This window comes from Botryllus schlosseri, chromosome 15 (genome assembly GCF_051294905.1).
Source record: "Botryllus schlosseri isolate E-star chromosome 15, Bs_hap1, whole genome shotgun sequence".
NCBI classification, from domain to species: domain Eukaryota; kingdom Metazoa; phylum Chordata; class Ascidiacea; order Stolidobranchia; family Styelidae; genus Botryllus; species Botryllus schlosseri.
Genome location: NC_137250.1, coordinates 24,336,632 through 24,356,137, shown reverse-complemented (window position 1 = coordinate 24,356,137; position 19,506 = coordinate 24,336,632). Strand labels below are relative to the sequence as shown.

The 19,506-nt window shown below is 40.1% G+C and overlaps 3 protein-coding genes and 1 long non-coding RNA gene across 4 annotated transcripts in view; 2 read left to right on the top strand and 2 right to left on the bottom strand.

Annotated features, from left to right (window-relative positions):
* The window catches only part of LOC145457814 (apoptosis-inducing factor 1, mitochondrial-like), a 91,720-nt gene that overhangs the window by 2,487 nt on the left and 69,727 nt on the right, over window positions 1-19,506 (top strand). The gene's annotated exons all lie outside the window — the stretch shown is intronic.
* Window positions 1,490-12,413, bottom strand: LOC145457815 (uncharacterized). Its single transcript, XM_080336110.1, has 10 exons — window positions 12,142-12,413; window positions 9,890-10,108; window positions 8,625-8,801; window positions 8,255-8,555; window positions 6,648-6,816; window positions 6,421-6,573; window positions 2,483-2,595; window positions 2,260-2,407; window positions 2,043-2,196; window positions 1,490-1,987 (listed from the first exon to the last, which is right to left on the bottom strand). The coding sequence occupies exons 1-10, from the start codon at window positions 12,260-12,262 to the stop codon at window positions 1,821-1,823; spliced, it is 1,722 nt and encodes a 573-aa protein (XP_080192236.1). The 5' UTR covers window positions 12,263-12,413; the 3' UTR covers window positions 1,490-1,820.
* Window positions 12,475-19,053, top strand: LOC145457841 (uncharacterized). Its single transcript, XM_080336140.1, has 2 exons — window positions 12,475-12,963; window positions 18,804-19,053. Exons 1-2 carry the CDS (start codon window positions 12,623-12,625, stop codon window positions 19,003-19,005), a joined length of 543 nt encoding a protein of 180 aa, XP_080192266.1. The 5' UTR covers window positions 12,475-12,622; the 3' UTR covers window positions 19,006-19,053.
* The window catches only part of LOC145457856 (uncharacterized), a 77,286-nt gene continuing 73,452 nt past the window's right edge, over window positions 15,673-19,506 (bottom strand). The window contains exon 2 of the long non-coding RNA XR_013920985.1: window positions 15,673-16,393. This is a non-coding gene — a long non-coding RNA (uncharacterized LOC145457856). The remainder of the gene's footprint in view (window positions 16,394-19,506) is intronic.

Sequence of the window (19,506 nt, the reverse complement as noted above, 5' to 3'; positions counted from 1 at the left end):
TTAATCACAGTGTATTATTAAAATTGATGGAATAAAGTCATTTATTGTATGGTTATATAGTACCGTACATCCATGTATATAGTATATAGCGAATAACGCAAAATAGAGTTTCTGAACGTCCTATTATTGTATATAATGGTGAATATGAATTGACTATCTGAGTAGCATAATGCCGCAACCTGTTAGTGTATAATTTAGATCTGAAAAGCGAAAATTGGCGCAATTCTGATGCCCTGGAGATTAATCTAAAATGACGGAAGCTCTTGTGAAAAAATATCCATATGCTCGGTGATTAACAGTCGGAAATATGAATCATATGAAGCTGCGATCATGCATGAGATCATGCGATCATTTGTATGACACTGTCGTCATAGGCTATAGTGTGCACCGTGACAACAGATATGCGGGCGGAAAATGCACATGCTCCTATATCCTTGGCCTTGCATTTCTACGAGTCACGTTGCATCGTGCATCAGCCCCCTTTGCATAGCTTTAGAAGTGCGATCCTCTGCCATTACCACAATTTCACTGGTGCGTGCAAATAAAGTATGAACGGCACTACTGCAGTACGTCGGCACTAAGTGTGAGAGTTTCCGTGGTGAGCAGTCAACTTTATTGCGCGTTTCGTATCTCGGATACGTCATTCAAAATGTCTCTGCCTTTGGTTGTTTATTAAGTCCGCACTTTTGGTCGCGGCGTCCGGTCACCTGACGGTATACGGATGGATTTTGGCAGCGATGTAAAGACATTGTAGGCACGGCATATTGCGTATTGGAGCAACCATACGCGACATAACATCTGACTCTATGAATCACCTCCTTCACAGCCTTCATGATCTCACTCAATGACTCAAATCCACAGCAAATCTATGCAACGAATCCCACCTAACAGCCATCAGGAATAACAAGAATTTTTGTTGTGTCAACTACTTGACGTCATTTCACGGCTGGAGGATTTCGGGTCCGTTTTTCGGAATTTCGATTTGTAATTTAAATTACTCGAAAACTTATCACGTATTTTTCCTTTTCATTATTTTTTTCTTATTCCTAACCACATAATCTACGAAATAAGCAAAATTCTTTTCCGACATACAGTTGACCTTCAAGTATTTACGTAAGTCACAACCTACGTTGGACTCAGGCTTACGGCTCCAGCAGGTTATCCGACAACGCTACGTTCTCTACACCGGACCTGATGTGTGGAACAGTATCCCGTCGGCCATCCGACAGTCGACGAGCATGTCCACATTCAAGTCGAAATACAAGCAATTACTACTAAATGAATACAGTCCATCCTCAAGATTACCGGACCACGACTGACCTATCGATCTCGCTTCCCATGACATGCCGCCCTATTTCTTGTCGCATTCTTTTTCTATACTATCTTCTTTACTTTCATTCAGTGTGCATGCCTCCTCTTTACATCGCCTAGGCCAAGGTGGGTGTCAGATTCCATAGACTACTCCTTGTCGCTTCGACATCTTCCTGTCTTTTCATTGTATCGCATTTTTTGTGGTGTATTGAACTGATAAAATTGCTAATAAACCAATGATGATGATGTAGCCAAATGAATGATAGGAAGGTTATTATGTCAGTGATAAGGACTTGGCCAGAAAATGAGATTGCTCATTCTCATATGATGACAAATCTTGTGTAAGACTGTATAAGGTGCTCAACTGCGGCTCATCATTATCGTTATATACGGCGTTACCGAGTAGTCCGGAACTTTCAGAGCTAAAGAAATTTGGCACAAATGTTTCAATACCATCACAGCAACCTATGAAGACGATTGCAATTATGTCAGTCTATCAGAAGCCAGATTTAAACAGAATTCCACTTGACGCCTTCAGAATTTTCCAAAATGCTTCTGTAAGATGATCGTTTCCGTATGTACCATAGAGCACCACCTACTGGCAATAGCAAGCCAATAAGTATCATGAAAATGGCCGTTGTTGAGGTCGTATTGTCATTTGGTATCTCAATTGGTTCTGAAAAAATTTGCAATATAAACAATCATGATTAAACATTGTGAATAGGATTTACCAAGTGGCGATTTGCTCTGGAGTTGGTATGTTTTAATAGAAGCGCCCTCCTTGTTGCTGGCAATGCAGCGGTAGATTCCATTGATTTTCTTTCGCATTTGCTCAACGTAAAGCGATCCATTGGGCAGTTGCCACATTCCTGGTACCGATGGGACCTAGTTTAAAAATTAGTCGCATTTTCATGGCTGGAAAAATATATCTGATATAAGATATCTTACACTTTCAATGTCAGCAATAGTTGGTATGTTCCGTGCATGCGAGTCTGACCACCTAATGCTCGGGTCGGGTGAACCTCCGTCAGGTATGCAATCAATCATTACAGAATCATTCATCGGTATAGCTACAGTCGTATCATGCTCTTCAAAACTGTATGAGATAATAATAATTTGGTATTGATTACTTATCGTGAAGTAGGCATGTATGCTCATTGCTCATGCTCACTGAGGTGGAGTGCATTCGAAGAATTTTGTGTCGATCCCAGCAATTTTTGTTCCTTTATGTGTTCTTGGAGAGGCGCAGTTTCCGTAGATATGTCGCTCACGAATGTTGAAACTCTACAATGATAAGTAGCGCACAGTGTGATAATCGGTCAGCAGTAGCCAGATTTGTACAAACTAACAATCTAGTTAGTTGACAGGCAACCACCACCGGCTGATTTTTTCAGTATTTCTATTGTTCTAGTTGCGAATTTTCAAAAGTGGTTATAGTTCCAGTTCTAGATGCGGATCTTAAAAATGATTTGGTTGAAGAACAACCAACACTTGTTGACGTGAATCGTGGTACAAGACCTGTGATATGGTGTGTGATGTTCTTGTAGCCATTGCTAGCTCAGAGTTATCTCCACTAACAGTGGCGTAGCCGGGGGTGGGTTTTTATGGTCGAAATACTTGAAACCACAAACTTGTACCTACTGATGTTCATATGGTAAGCTGATCCAATCCTTATACCGGTAAAACAAAAATTATTGAGTTGCTTTGATTTGAATCTAATTCTGATTTAGTTAGTCGCTGGTTTTTTACGGTTGTGAGTTCTAGTTCGAGCTGGGTAAGTCCATGTCAAATCAACCGCTCTTGTCGCCACTGGGTCCTTAGATTGCAATGAAAATGAAGGGATAAAACTGGTATCCAGTTCTGACTGCAGCAAACTTAATTTTGTCAAAATTGGTCAACCCATCACAAAGTTATCGCATTTTAAAAAATGGCCATTTTGTGCTCACCCAACCGTGAAGTTCAATCAGTTTTACATTACCTGTTACAGTAACGTTTATAAACCAGCATAGTCAAGTACTTGAGAGCGGATTATGGTGTCTAATGATAGAATAGAAGAAACTCTTGCTATTGAACGGAAAATTGTCACTTAATCAAATGGGGTCAAGGGTTAAAACCCACCTCATAAACTGACATTTTCAAAATCGTTCATGCGTAACATGAACTTCAATTATATCTAGCGTAATTCTGTCTACACGAAAATTGGAAAGTAACATGTCATATGAAAGCTTGTTTGGAGAGGAACATGGCTGACATGTTTTGCTAACTGATATTTGACAGATAGTACCTCTAAATTAAATTTACATAAATACTTCTGAATCCATGAGGTAATTCAATTTGAGATTAATCAAAAGAGGGATTGGGTAGGGCCTATCTCTTGAATTTCAAATTTTTCTGAAATTTGGCTCAAAACACCATGAAGTACATCTAAGTAAATATCAATTTATTTTAAATGAATTACATAAGTAGTTTTCAAGTTATTGCATGATAAAAAACAAGCTTTTTATGCTCATCCAACCGCGAAAATCAAGTAATTTTTTGGGCGGATTTGAAATTTTCTGTAAATAAGCTATTTTGACAATTAGAGAGTTGTTCTATTTGTTATGTTGTATAAATTGATCTATTCTATCATACAGGACAAAAATTACTGATTTTTGGTTGACATCCCAAAATATAACTCCTTAACCCCAGAAACCACTGAAGCGTAACAAGAATATTTCAGGGGTCTCTCTCTCACTTCTGTCTACTTCAAAAATTTTGTAAATCGTGTCATATGAAAGCTGTTGGAACAAAGAATATCTAGAAAATTAGTAACATGCTGGAGTTTGTCTCAAGGTAACACAGCAACTAGAACAGTGGTTCCCAACCTTTTTGTCTTCATTCCCCACTTCAGATATATTCCGAGCCTTTATTCCCCACCAGGACCGTAACAGCACTTTGTTAGCCCCCTCCGCCCAAAAAAATCTGGTTTTGGACCCCAGAACCCCCTCAGCCCCGCTCAGCCTGTAAGCTTATTCCGTGCAGCTTATCAGTGCGTTGCCTTATTTCGACTAAACACGCGAAGCATGTATATAATTCGTGTTTGAATCGGCCAATATGATCTGGAATCGCATATATTTTGCTATCAATTTTTTATCCCCTCTCTGCTCACGTAATCAGATATACCGGTAGAGCTGAGTGAGGTGTGTTGGAAAGGTAGGACCCCTAAATAAGAATTGAACACCTTCGGGCGGACCCGTTGGTATATTGACTTCGTTACATTATGCTATTTCGTGACCTCCTATATCTGCTATGTCAAAAGATATGGAAATCACCAAAACTAAAAGGCACAAACCATTTCAAATTGGTATTGCTTTACTGGCAAATAATTTTTCCCTGCGGACTGGTATTTGTCCTGTGTGGCTCAGATCGCCAGGACAGGAACATTTGGCGCCAGCCATTTAGCCAATTGAACATATATGTTTATTGTATATATATGAAGTTTTGTGTCACCACAAGGGCATTCCTTCTCGGCCAAGGTCTTCTCGCTGCTGATCGTTCTGGCACACTTTTCGGAGTTGCATGTTACATGGCCTATAACTTCATATGCCTTGATGCATCGTGGCGCAGTAATGGCCGACGCCGAAGTCTCCATTTCTATAAATTTTACGTATTTCCGTGTGGGAAGGGTACCCAATAATCAGATATTCGGCAATAATGAATCGCGCACCCAGAGCGAAAATTTTATAACAAAAATATAAATTAAAAAAAAAATACTTTAATTTGTTAATTCACGAAACAATGTTGGGCCCCTTCGAGCTCGCCCCCCCCCCCCCATAATTGGAGGGTTTGGAGTGAGGCAGTTACGGTCCTGTTCCCCACTACCCAGCACTTTTGTCATCACAGAGCAGCTATCTGCTGGTTTGGCTACACAAGACGCACAACCACCCCAGTACGCAAGATAATCGCCTATAACTGCAACATAATTGAAACATATTGTGAACCAATACCAGTAACGCTCAAAATTTCGCGAAAGCGTTATTTTACGTCAAACTAGTCGTGCTGGGGATGCGTTTGTGAAGAAATCATTGGCCATCCAGAGTTAAAAATGAGGTTTTGTGAACAACACGCTATATAATTTTCGGTGCATACACTCCAGAGCAGTTAATTGGTAACGGTAATTGCGCATGTGTCTCCGTGAATATGTAGACTGTCCTGTATATAATTTTTACCAAATGCGTCTATTCCCCACCAGAAACCATTGAATTCCCCACCAGTGGGGAATTCCCCACCGTTTAGGAACCACTGAACTAGAATATCGAACATCATTTTTTAGGACAATCACTACATTTTCATGACCTGAAATATACCCTGTTTTCAAAACTTTGTAAGTAAATATTACATAAAAAATTGTTTTCTAAGGGATCTGTGTTACAACAGCTTTCATTTGCCACCCTTCATAACTTTTTTCAAGTAGACAGAAATTAGAGGGAGACTCCTGAAATATTGTCATGCTTGAGTGATTTCCAGAGGCACCGTCTTTCACCTTGAGCTAAATTCGGGGCCGTGCACCAAAAATCATTAATTTCGCACTTGAATGATAGAATAGATCAATTTATACAACATAACAAAGTAAACAACATTCTAAGGTCAAAGTAGCCCATTTACAGACAATTCCAAATCTACTTGGAAACAGCCCTACAATTTCACGGTTGAATGGGCATGAAAAGCATGTTTTTCATCATGCGATAACTTTAAAATTACTCAAGTAATTCATTTCAAATGAATTGCGATTTAGTGAGCCATACTTCGTGATGTTTTGAGCCAAATTTCAAGCACTATGTGGTGACGAAATCATTTTGTTTGGTTGATCAGACATGGAATTACCCAGTTTTGAAAAGTGAGTAGTTTTAATTCTAGTTGTACCGTAAGTTTTAAAATGCGAGTCGTTCAAGTCTAGTTGTAAGCTGAAAAGTGAGTACCAGTAGTTCTAGTTGCAGGATTGAAAAAGCGAGTAGTTCTAGTCTAGTTGCGAGTTTTGATGAGTTAGTAGTTGTAGTTGCGCATTTCAAAATTCCTGTAGGTTGTACTTGTAAATCTGGCAGCTGTCAGCAGACCATTCAATTTACTCACATGCCAGTTTTTCAGCCACTTGAGATCACAATCGCACGCAATCATATTCCCAGTTAGATCAATCTCTTTCAGCAGCCGTGCGTTCTCAAGTGCACCAGGGCGTAACGTTGTAAAATTGTTGTACGAGATATTCAGTTTCTCCAATTCAAATTGCTATACGGTGGTTTTCAAACATAGTTACTATTCACTGATATTTGACTCAGAAATATAGAAATTTCATTGCTCACTCTGAAAAGGGTATGAACTGGCAGTACTTGGAGATGGTTCCTTGATAAATCAAGTGTGACAAGTTGTAAATTGTCATGAAAGGGAGCTTCGTGAATTGTCGATAATCCCGTTTTGGATAATGATAGTTGCTTGAGGTTGCGCACTTGTTCGAAATCATGCAGACGCAGGCTGAAAACGAAAGGCTAGATCGCTCAAGTGTGTTGTTGAGATGAATTATAGGCTATAGCAATGAGGATTTGAAAGGACATTTACAAGTACAGAATTGTCAGTACCGGTACATTACAGACACACAAACTTTAAATGAAAATAGTTTACCGTAATTTTCCATGTATAATCCGCAAAATTTTCACGATTTTTTGCCCTAAAATCGGGGGGCGCGTATTATACAAGGGAACAACAAGCTTGAAAAAAATCTCCCTCGATACAAAACTTGAAATCACACCTTTCTTCATGTTTGTTTCCAATCGCGCATCACTTTCAGCCATCGTGCCCAGTATTTCGTATTATTAGTGTAAAGCGCTAGCAATTAGCAAAAAGCGTGTTGCCAATTAACGAAAGTCGCGTGCACAGCAATCAATCTCCTGCTGAGTTGATTTGCCGTTTGCACGCGAGCGAAATTAGGTCATTCATTGATTGTTGAATGCGCGCGCGGCAATCCTCGCTAATTCATCGACAGGCCATGTGCGCAAAATATAATCGCTTGCGTAATCAGTCGCACCTCCAACAGGCATGGTGTGCAAGACATAACCGTTGGCCTGAGCAATCGCATCTGACCTCGTGCGCAAGATGTCGCGTCGCCGGCCTCGCAGGCTTTGGCTGCTCTGTACTATAGTTTAGACACAATGCCGTTAATTGCATAATGATTAGCGATGGTTATGTCATGATTGCTCGACAGTGACATCGCAAAACAGAACAACATCGCATACTAAAACACAGCTATTCATGTACTGCGAATGCAGGGTGCGTACTATACATGGGCCTGAGTGGAATTGGTGGCAAACGTCACGATAACTTTCCATTAAATTCTTTAATTATTCTATGGAAGAAACCCTTCAGTCACGCGCAACTTATTGCCGAAAACAACCACTAATTCCAGCCTGGTACATGGGTACAGGCTTTTTCCCAGAATTTGCATTCCATTTTAAGGGTGCGTATTATACGTGGGGGCGTACTATACTTGGAAAATTACGGTAAATGAAAATATTTGATAGAACAACTAAACTGTCGTCGGCATGAATCTGTCTTGCTGCCATTGCTCATTGCCAGCTCATAATTGTCAATACTAACAGTTGCGTAGCCTGGGGGTGGGTTTCGGGGTCCGAAACTTGCCCATATTCAAGTCGAAATCCCGACCTTCTGAAATATCGATTCTATGTCCAATATTCCTTTATTATATCTCAATTATATTATCATTTGCCACTCAGTAATTTGTGTTAACAGTTTCGTGATTGAATCTAGTTGTTTCTTGGTTGCGTTGTAAATTTTTAAAGCTCGCTAGTTCTAGTTCTTCTACTTCCAGTTGCACATTTTGAAAATCCATTAGTTTGTACAAGTCTGATTACAAGAAAACCTGATCCCATGAATTTCCAATTCACTTCCGACTTACTCTCTGATATGAGGGTTGTTATCTAGCTTCAGAATTTCAAGATATGTGCTGTTGAGCGATTCCACTGGAATTCTCTGCAAATCTCCAGACGTGATGCTCAATTCGTTAAGTTCCGGAATGGACGTAGTGAGGTGGCCTGGGTCTTGAAGATTTGTCCAACGGTCGATACACAGTCGATGTAGGGATGGCATCTGAGGGAAGCCGCCAATTTCACGAAATGGAAAATCTTCCAACGCAAGATGCTCTAAAGCGGGTAACTCTTGAAAAGCCTCCATAGAGAAGAATTTCACTTCTCTGCTTCCTGCCAATACAAAAATTGTGATCTTTCCTTCCACATTCAGTTTTAAGGATCACTATAGTAGTAGCTCACCAAGGAATAGTTCCTCAAGATTGTCAAGTCCGACAAAAGCGTCCATCGCAACCTTTAACAACTGATGGTTGTCTCTCAGATTGAGAGTTCTTAATGACTTTAGAAAATAAAACGGAGCTCCTTCGAGAACAGTTATGTGTGTTGCACTTAGGTTCAAGCCGGTCAGATTTTCCAAGCCTGCAGTGACAGAAAAACTAAGAAATTTTCAGTTTTTCCAGGTTAGATTAGAATTAGAATTATAGCTACAAAGTTTCATTTTTCAAATTAGTACAGAATTTGTATTACAGTTGAACAGTTTTTACATTTACATTTTTACCATTGGCAAGGTAAATGCCTTGTGGGAAATGGTGGGATTGAAGGGTTTTTGATGTATGTAATTGAAGGGCTCAGTGACACGAAAATCAAATTCATGCACCGGCACAGTCCCAGAAGACCATTTCATTCCATGTGAGAATATTACTTGTTGTGACCTACTTTCAGCTATTACTAGTATTGATATGACATCAACAGTTAGTGTTGTGCCATACAATATACTTGATAGATAAACATCTATAAAATCCAGACCACTTGGCAAGTAAATTATGGATTAAATTGTATGTATCACAGTATATAACCATTTTATGTGATTTCCTTTGTGAAGATTATTTGGTTTGTGATGTCATAATGCCTACGTTTCACAGTATTTAGTAATTGAGAAATTTCTACGAGATAACCTGGAAAGTAAGTGTTCATTTTTGTAGCAATGTAGAAGGCATATTGAGCATCAAGAATTCATGAAAATGGTCTTTCGAAATTTTTTCCCGCTTTTCAGCTAGATCACATTTAATTTAGGCTGTCGAGAAATGAGAAGCCCCTACAAACGAGCCCCAGTATCATGATATAGACTTCAGATTGCTCATCCAGCTCGATTTATATATTGGCCAGGCTCTTGTAGAGATTCCCATCAAATTTTAGCGGTATTGGAGAGATATTGTTGTTCCACTGCAGATTTGATGAAAATCAATCAAGTGTGACATGAAAAAGCGTGATTTTGCGAATAGGGTAACTCTGTCGTCAGGGCGAATTTGAAAAATTATTTTTTTAGCTTTTCATGGTAATGACAGTAAATGAGTGTGCCAAATTTTATAGAGCTCCAGCAACCTTGGTGCTCATCTCAAAATGAATTGGTTCATTTGGCATGGAATTGCCAATTATCTAGTTATCCAAGTCTGTGTAGTGATGACAACATGGGATGAAAGATTCATTGATAATTGAATTATTCCTACCTCGGAATGTGTTTGTACTAACAGTGGTGATGCGTGTGTTGTGCAGGTTCAAGTTGGTCAGTGAAGTCATGTGATCGAAACAGCCCTCCTCCAGCATGCTGAGCGTGCCATTTGTGATCGATAACTCCTCGAGGGTTGTGTGGTTGAAAAAGTCACTTGCGGACAATTTGGCGATGTTGTGGTTAGGTAGTGACAGCGATGTCAGTGGCAATTGGAAACCTGAAAGTAAATGGTGCGGTGAATGATCGCCCCCATACATTGTACAAGGTATTCTGCAGGCTATGGACATTAGGGTTGGCTGGCTAATTGATAAAAATCGTTAGGTTGCCTAAAAAGAACGTTGCAAGTCGAATTTGGTTCCCTTTCAACCTGTAGGAGCAGTACTATTAGAGTATAAACAATTCTATGTATTTTTATTCCTTTGCAAATTGTATTGGCTACCTTATGAAATTGTCATTTTGTCTGCAAAAACGATGCATAACCAATTGAGCTCAATTCCAACATGTTGAAGTGAAGTTATTGGATTAGAAAATTCGTAGGGCATGTCCGCCTTCCAGGCAAAATTCAGGAACTTTCTTCTGGTTAATGACTAGCCTGCCTTTCATATTGCTATTTCATATTGATCATTCAATTTCGACAAAACCTTCTCTGACTTGAACAAACCTTCCCCGATTTTGAAGGTTGGTCTATTTTGATGCCATATTTCTGTATCTCTCAGTGTATAAGCCCTTTTTCAATTGCTACTGACCAATGACCAGGCCGTGTTATTTTTGGCATTTCAGGAGCCAGATGCCAAAACTGCCAAAAATAAAAATTTGAAAATGCCAAAAATAACTAATTTTTGGCATATGCCAAAAATAACACGGCCTGCCAATAGTGTATTTCTTTCATGGTGTTGTGTTAACAGGACCGCATTACAAGCTAGAAGAGCGTGTGTGAAGGGCAGGTTTCTTACTCTATGAGTCCAGCCCACCCATTAGGGGAGAAAGCATGGTGTCCTAAATGGTGTGTGCACAGCGAGATTGAACGGCTGACTGCATTTGGTTTCCATTTGTCCAAAGGCAATTTTACTGCCATTTTTGACCGGCTTGGCGAGCGCTAAATTTGATAAAACGAATGCTGCCGCTGTACTGATTACTAAAATATAAATTGTATTCTGCTCATGGATTTGGAACCCCTAAATTCAACCACGATTTTTGCATTGTGATCGAGTTGAACATTGTGACACAACAAACAGTCCGGCTACTTCAGAGCTGCAGTCTCGTTTTGCCAGACAGTCTTGTTGCGTTAATGTTCTTAAACAAGGTAATCTTCCCAGGACTCTTCCATGTGAGTTGGTAATATTAAAGCCATCTGATGTGACAAAAGTCCTCCTAAATTGTATCGGTAGACTGATGGAGATGGGATGGTCGCGCTACAAAATAGAATGTGTTGAGAGACAACACAGGGAACTCCTGGAAAAGTATCGGGAAGAAAATTCTTTCCGCGATGAGATCGATGGCACTAGCGCAGTGATCTCTTTTCATGATGCTTGGAAGGCGGTTCTGCCCTCCGAAATTTTGAAGCTCTGAAAACCTTTTGTGGAGGACTGGCAACATTCTTTCCTTCAACGGCTACTGTTGAAGCCGATATTTCCCAGATTCGTTAGGCGAAAAATTAATTCAGGAGAAACTTTGCTGACCTGACTTTGGAAGCACTGTTACAGTGCAAACAATTTAAGTCTATTCAAAAGCTGTAACAATCAGGTGCGGAGCGTGTTTGTTAGGCTTCTCAGTCTTTTTGCTTATTGGCACCGATTCCGAATGGATACTGCACATTTTGTGGTTTCGTTTGATATTATTAACTTATGTAATCGCTAGGTTTTTTCTTCTTATTATTGTTTGTTGGTACTGATTATAAGTGGATGCTGCACATATTTTGCTCTCTATTGATAAACCGACCCAAATAAAGCGTTTTTATGACTAATTCGAGTCTGAAAATATCTATTTAGAGGTCGATGCCAAAACTGCCAAAAATAAAAATTGAAAAATGCCAAAAATAAGCTATTTTTGGCAGTTTTGGCATATGCCAAAAATAACACGGCCTGCCAATGACCATAGTGTATGTTTGATGGTCATCTCGACATATTCATAGTCTTTTGATTGTAGCAAAATCTTCTGAGCTGATACAAATACCAAGATCTGTAACGAATGAATGAACCAAATGAAACTCAATCTACGACAAAAGACCCATATATCAGATCATCATCTCACCTGTGGGAAGAGATTTTGCCGAATCACAGCTGGCATAGCCACGGTAACAAACGCAAGACTGTGGACATATTTCTGCTTTCCCGATTGGCAGTAATAACATAGATATGATGAATAGAATCATCCTGCTCTCTACGTAGTTTGTAACCAAGAACTAATCAAAAGATCTGGTCTCGCAACTAATTGAGTGTCTCGATGATCCTTCACTTCATCATGTCAAGTGTCTCTGATACGTTACGCACAAAATCATTAATTAATTCAACTTCAATATACAATTGAATAGTATATTGATATTGAAATACACCCGAATCTTTTTGGCTGACACTTTTCAGGGATAATCCTCCGCACTAGTACAGAATTGGAAAGAACCTCGTATATCAACAATTGTATCGACTTGATATGTTGTCAGGCTTTTGCTATCATCTTTTTTTAGATATTTAGCCATGGTGTAGGCATAACTGTTTAGCTATTAGTAGTGCTCGAAATGAATAATGCCTTGATTGTCCCTAGAAGACTGCACAGCTCGTCCTCAAAATCTCAACTGAAAAGCTACTGTGATCTTCTTGGCGTACCAGCCCAAGCGTCGGAAGCAAAAATCAAACAAGCGTTCTATAGGAAGAGCCTCCAATATCATCCCGATAAAAACCCAGGAAGTGAAGAATCAGCAAAAACTTTTTCCGAAATCAATGAGGCATATCAGGCCTTGATATTTGATCGTCGCTATGGCGGCACACATTCGGTCAAGCACGATTTCTCCAATCGTTGGAAGTATGCATCGAGAAATCAATTCCGACAATGGGAGAGAATGAAGCCGGAAGGTGAAAGGTCAGATCTGGGGATCAATCTTGGGTTGGATCGGTTGTGTATGTGTGACAAACTGTAACCAAGTCAGAGCATTTCGAGTCACGAGTCAATCTTAATGTTATAGTTTTGACTCGAGTCATTTTCAATTCACCACCGAGTAAAGTCCAAGTCACAGTGTATATGACTGTTCAGTAGGAGTGTAGGACTGTTCAAATATTACTTTTTTTCAAATTTTACTGTCTGCTTGATAAAATTGTTAGGTTACCTAAAAAAGGTTGCACAATGCAAACCAGTGGAAACGAGGTTATTTTAGAAAATTTTGGATTGAATAAAAATGAATCAAACATTACTAGAAAACCAAACAGTGTTATATGTCCATTTTTGGAAATACGTCAAACTTTCAAAAAATGGACATAAAACTGTTTGGTTTTCCACCAACAACAAAGTTTTTTTTTAACTGGCTACCTAATGAAATTGTTAGGTTGTCTGAAAAAACATGTAATCCGACTCCCCAAAGACCCATTTGAACATCCAGATTCCAAATTTCTTGTTATTTATGGCGTTTTTTATTTGTGCCTTTCCAATGGCCTGGCTGGCTGTCAAGCTATAAATTAGGATGAATTGCCAAAACAGTAGAACAGCTTCTTTGAGGTACAGAACTTCAATATACAATTGAATAGTATATTCATATTGAAATGAACCCGAATATTTTCGGCTGACACTCGTCAGGGGTAATCGTCAGCACCCTTAACTCATCCGCTCAAGATTGATGCGGAACAATCAAAGGCCATAAATTCTGCAATTGGCAAACACTTGTTGGATAATCCCGCCTGTGCGAAAAATTACAGAGACGACAGATTTCGCATACTCGGAAAGGGTCGCTCACACTTTCATTTGTGTGCCTTGGAGTCGACTTTCATCAAAATACACCAGCCAAGGCTGTGTCAACAAAAAGAGTTTGTGTATCATCTAAAAATAGTACATTAAACGCTCTCGTATTCGACATTTCGTGTTGGTGACGTCATATTTTGTGTTACGATTGTTGATATACGCTGTTCTTTCGAATTCTCTACTAGTTGCTGATGATTACCCCTGACGAGTGTCAGCCGAAAATATTCGGGTTCATTTCAATGTGAATATACTATTCCATTGAAAAAGTAGAACGCAGTGTTGGGATCAAGTCACTACCTTCGAGTCACGAGTCATCTCGAGTCATTGCACATTTTGACTCGAGTCAAGTCAAGTCAGGATTCAAGTTAAATTGGATTTTCGAAGTATGAGTGATGATGTCAAGCAGGCGCGTATCCAGAGCGCGAAAAAGGGGGGGTTTTGCGTTACAAAATTGGCTATTATGACATCATCATTACGATCACTTGTCTCCACGCCATGGCGAATATTAACGATATATTATAGTTTAATAATAAAAAGAGATTTGCGGTGAGTGGAGATGAACGAATACGATAAAGACATTGCCTGAAAATCGCGTTTCTTTTACGGTATGATTGAAAGAAATTCGTGAATGCTCACATTTAGTCATGAGCCGGCAAACGCCGCCCGTCTTCAAGCGCCTAGTTCCGGCCAGAGATGCGTGATTTTGTTGGGTTTTGACGATAGTATCGCAGCGGACGAACAAGCGCGAAATAGGGCGGTAACATAAACGGTAGCATAAACGAGGGCCACAGAGAGGTGTGAACAGTGTACGTCGTACACGAATGTGTGCTTTTCGATGGCTTTACTACTGTAGTACGCGCGAACATAATTAGACCTTAATTGCAAGCACGCAAGTCAGTCAATCAATACAGAGTACACACTGGGATAATAACTTGATCGACAGAGAAACTTGTCAGCCGATATAATTAGGTTAACTTTACTAGTAGGCCTACTCAATTCTCCCGTTCAGCGATAACATAGGCCTGTATTTGGACGACAGCAAGCCACCTAACAATCGGGAACGTAGATTTCTAGGCTTGTATTTTTAAATGTGAATGCCAATCGTAGGCCATTTCTCGCCAATAATCGCGAAGACAATGTGGATTTGAGAACAGCATTGTCGTACTGGTGCCGCCATGTCTACGTCTCGCTGATCAATCAACACGCCGTGCAATTCCTAATTAGGATTTCAAGGCGAGCAGGTGCAGCGAATTCGCGGGCGATGTTGATTGCCGACAACTTCGTCTTTGCAATTACGTATCACGTCGGCCAATTGGATTAGATTTTCCTAAAATGCGTCTCTCGTTTTAGCAAGGCGAGAGAGAAATCGAGGGAAGAAAGTTAAAGAACGTCAGCAACTGCCACAGCTGAAATGTAGCTGAACAAGCGCAGCATTCGTATGGAATTAGCGAAATATAATGACCTATTTTATTCCTTCGACTAATTCGGCGCATAATTCCAATATTTTGTAGGGGTTTTAGTCCCCTTAAATAACATTAAGACGTCATATTCGCCTTCTCATACGTAAAAACGAATATGTTGAATTAATAAATTAGCATATATCAGAGGCTATATTTGACATCAATTTTTAGGATTTTGAAAAGGGGGGGGGGGTTCCGACCCCCTAAAACCCCCCTGGATACGCCACTGATGTCAAGTCATTACATTTTGCTAACTGGGTGAAAGACAAATTTATTAGACATTTATGTTGAATCAAATAACAAATATAAAGTTAAACATACATGCAAAAGGGCGTGGTATCGCTCACGCACACAACTGCTCATAGAATGCGTGAGTAACTGCTGCGTATAGCTAAATGCTACAGTCTGTTATTATCAACCAAAATAGAGGATCGAAGCGAAGCCTCGAGAAGTCGAAACAAATTGTTATGGTACAGTAGCCTACACTACCCATCTACAAATCGTCGAAACAATCGTTTCGTTTGCGGTCAATTTACAATCAGTAAATGACTGGTTGCTCACAAGTGACATCAGCGTATCGGGAACAATCCGAACACACATAAGATAGGGTGATTTAATCGACACCGTTTACTTGACGACTTGAAATTGACTCGTAAATTTTCTTCCGAGTCACGAGTCAATTGATATTTTTAAAGCGCCGAGTCAAGTGAAGTCATTTTTGCAAAGTGACTCGAGTCAAGTCAAGTCATACGAAAATGTTGACTCGAGTCAAGTCATGACTCGAGTCATCCCAACACTGGCAGAATGTATGGTAATTGGTAACCCTATTGCAACTCTGTGAGCAGGGCCGTAACAGCACTTCGTCAGGCCCCCCCCCAAAACGTTGGTCCTGGGCCCCCCATAGGGTAATAAACCTAACTTATGGGGGGCTTCGCCCCCCAGACCCCCCTCAGGCTGTCCGTTGTTTATCGCTGCTTATTATCTATATTGGGTGTCACTTTTATCGCTTAAACGCGCGAAGCGCGGAAAAATTCTATAATTCATGACTGAATCGGGCAATATGATCGGGAATTGCATATGTATTGCTATCAATTTTTATCCTTTCTCTGCTCACGCAATCAAATTTACCGGTAGAGCAGAGTGAGGTGTGTTTTAAAGGGTAGGTCCCCTCAATAATAAATAAACATCTCCGGGTGTATTGTATACCCATTGGCAGGAAAGAAACAGCACTTCGTCAGGCCCCAAAAAACTGGAGTCTTGGGCTTCCATAGGGTGACAAACCGCCAGGCCGCTACCACGTTGTTCACGAAATTACAGATGTACTGCTTAGTAAGCCAGCGCGAAGCACAATAATTTTCGATATAATTCATGATAAAATCGGTCAATAAGATCGGGAATTGCATATATATTGCTATCAATTTTTTGTCCTCTATGCTCAGTTGCTCACGTAATCAGATTTACCGGTAGAGCTGAGTCAGGTGTTGTCTTGGAAAATGTAGAGCCCGTAAATAGTAATTAAACATCTTCGGGCAGGTGGACCCATTGGTATGACTTCGTCACATGATGTTATTTCGTGACCTCCTGTCTGCTATATCAAAAATATACAATCGCCCAAACGTACTAAACTAAAAGATCACACGATTTTAAATTGGTATTTCTTCACTGGCATATAATTTTTCCCTGCGGGGTGGTATTTGTCTTGTGAGGTTCAGATTGCCAAGACAGGAACATTTAGGTGCCAGGGACTATTAAACGCACATGTAATTTGTATATATAACGAAGTTTTCGGTCAGCATAATTTTCGGCCAAGGTTTTCTCGCTGCCCATCGTTCTGGCACACTTTTTGCAGTCGCATGTTACATGGCCTAAAACTTTATATGTCTTGGTGCGTCGTGGCGAGGTAATGGCCAACGCTGATATGCCCATTTCTATAAATCTTGCGTATTTTTTTTTGTGGAAAGAGTACCCAATATTCAAGTTACTTGGCAACTTGAAATCACGCGCAGCGCGAAAATTTTTTAATAAAGTTGCTTAAATTTTCAAAAAATACTCTATAATTTATGCTAATTCACGAAATAATTTTGGGCCCCCTTCAAGCTCGGGCCCCCCCAATTGGGGGGTTTGGGGTGCGGCAGTTATGGCCCTGCCTGTGAGTGACAGTGTCAATTGCTCGCTTACAAGTAGAAGTATTATTGTAACTCTGTATGTACCCAATTATATGGAGAGGCAGTCGAAGTGGATGATGATACTCCAATGGGAGTAATTAAGTATAGGCCCTATTCTTACTCACATGTACTTGGTAATTTTTGAGACATGCCTAAACTACTTGAAATAGTAAGGGTGAGGTCTGAATTTTTCCCGAGCAGTTTGCAAAGGTCGCTGACATTGCATCTTCGCGATAACCTCAATGAATAATGTCACCTTATAGGCCTATAGCTGTGATTTTTAAAATGATATTCTATTGCGGTGACACATAGAATTGCCTGAGCCTGACGTTGTCTTTAAAAATGAATGCTATTTTAGCCAAAAGCCACTTTAAAAAATGTGAACAAGAATTTGGCTGAAAAGCCGTAAGAGTGTAAGCAGCCAAACACAACAACTTGAGTGAGTCGTGCAAGTGGACCAGACCTACTTGCACACTCTGTGCTGTACTGTCCATGAAAAGTAGAGGCGGATATGAGGTTTTCATGCCTTCCATTTTAATGGATGATTCAGTTGTCGTCATAGTCATGCATATATTCGAGCATGCTATTCAACTTTTCAAAGCTCCATTGAAAATTATGTTTTGTCAATCCATCAATCCGATGATTTTCTTAATTCTGCCAACTACATGCTGTGATGCAAGTCTTCATCTGGAGTTTTAATGACTCGACTTGAGTCTCAATTATTATCGACTCCAATCCTTTTCCTGAACATGGAAATGACTCATCAAGTCATACAACTCCTAATCATTATATGACTGCATTTATGACTTGATTCAAGTCGATCTCGCCTTCTGACACATGCCAGCTTGCTTGTCCTTTCATATTAACTTCTTTTACTTTTCATTCAACATGCATGCCTCCTTTCTACATTGCCTAGGCCAGGTGGATGTCTGATTTCGAAGACTACTCCAAGTCGTATCGACTTCCTCATATCTTTCATTGTTTCCCAGTCTTGTGGTGTATTGAAATGATGAAATTGTTATCAGTAAATTGAATTGAATTATCCGGAGCAATTTTTGAAAATAGGCCCTGAAACTGTGTTTTATCTGTTTGAATAAACATGTTGTAAGTGATAAAAATGAGTATATTGTGAATAAGATGCCCATGATATCACCCGAGAGCCTAAAAGAAGTGAGTTGAACTTGACTTGAACTCGACCCTTCGCTCCCTTACTTGGACTCGGTGGTGAGTTGAAAATGAACCGAGTGGAAACGATAGAAGATGGACTTGTGACGCAGTTGCAGCCCTGCCTACAGCTATAAATATCAAATCACAGCTACTGAATGACTGAAGTTTTTTCCATCAGGTCTTCGAACTTTGCGTGGCGAGAAGTTCACTCTGTAGAAAATGAAGAAGCTCGGAGACGATTCAAGGAGTCCAACGATAGCTCGTGGTTTGGGAAATATTATGACAGCATGGTGCAGGAAGACCTCGCCCACCATCGCAGGGAGCGGGAAGACAAGGCCAAATCAAGTGCTGGGCAGGAGTCTGGGTGCATGCTGATGTGATTCCATTGCAATATCATTTTGAAATAAATATTTTATTTATGGAAACAAGTGTGTGCTGCAACAGTTGGTTAGGCTTAGATTTGGCTTCATTGTCATGTGTCTAATGCCGAGAACAAGTTAGTTCTAGCTAGATGTATAATTTTGATGATAGAGGTCCGATTTTGGCTTGAAAAATAGCTGCTCAAGACCGTTAGTCGACAGTGTAAAAGCGAGTCTTTGATCAATTTTACATGAGCTGCGTTTTGGCGAGCATGCGGCGGTTATTTTATTTCAAGATTTTGGCAGCGCACGGAATCGCATGCTGCCCGAAACATACGTCCCCTCGCGTGATTCATATAATGGACGCGCTCCCGCGGGCTGCACTGTGTTCACTCCTAGACTAAAGCATCTAATCGGTGTCATACGATATTAGGCTGCCTTTCTCTCGTAATTGCTAATACAGTTGGACTCATTTCTGTACGCTATGCTTATTTTAAAAAGTATTTTCTCTCTCTCTCTATA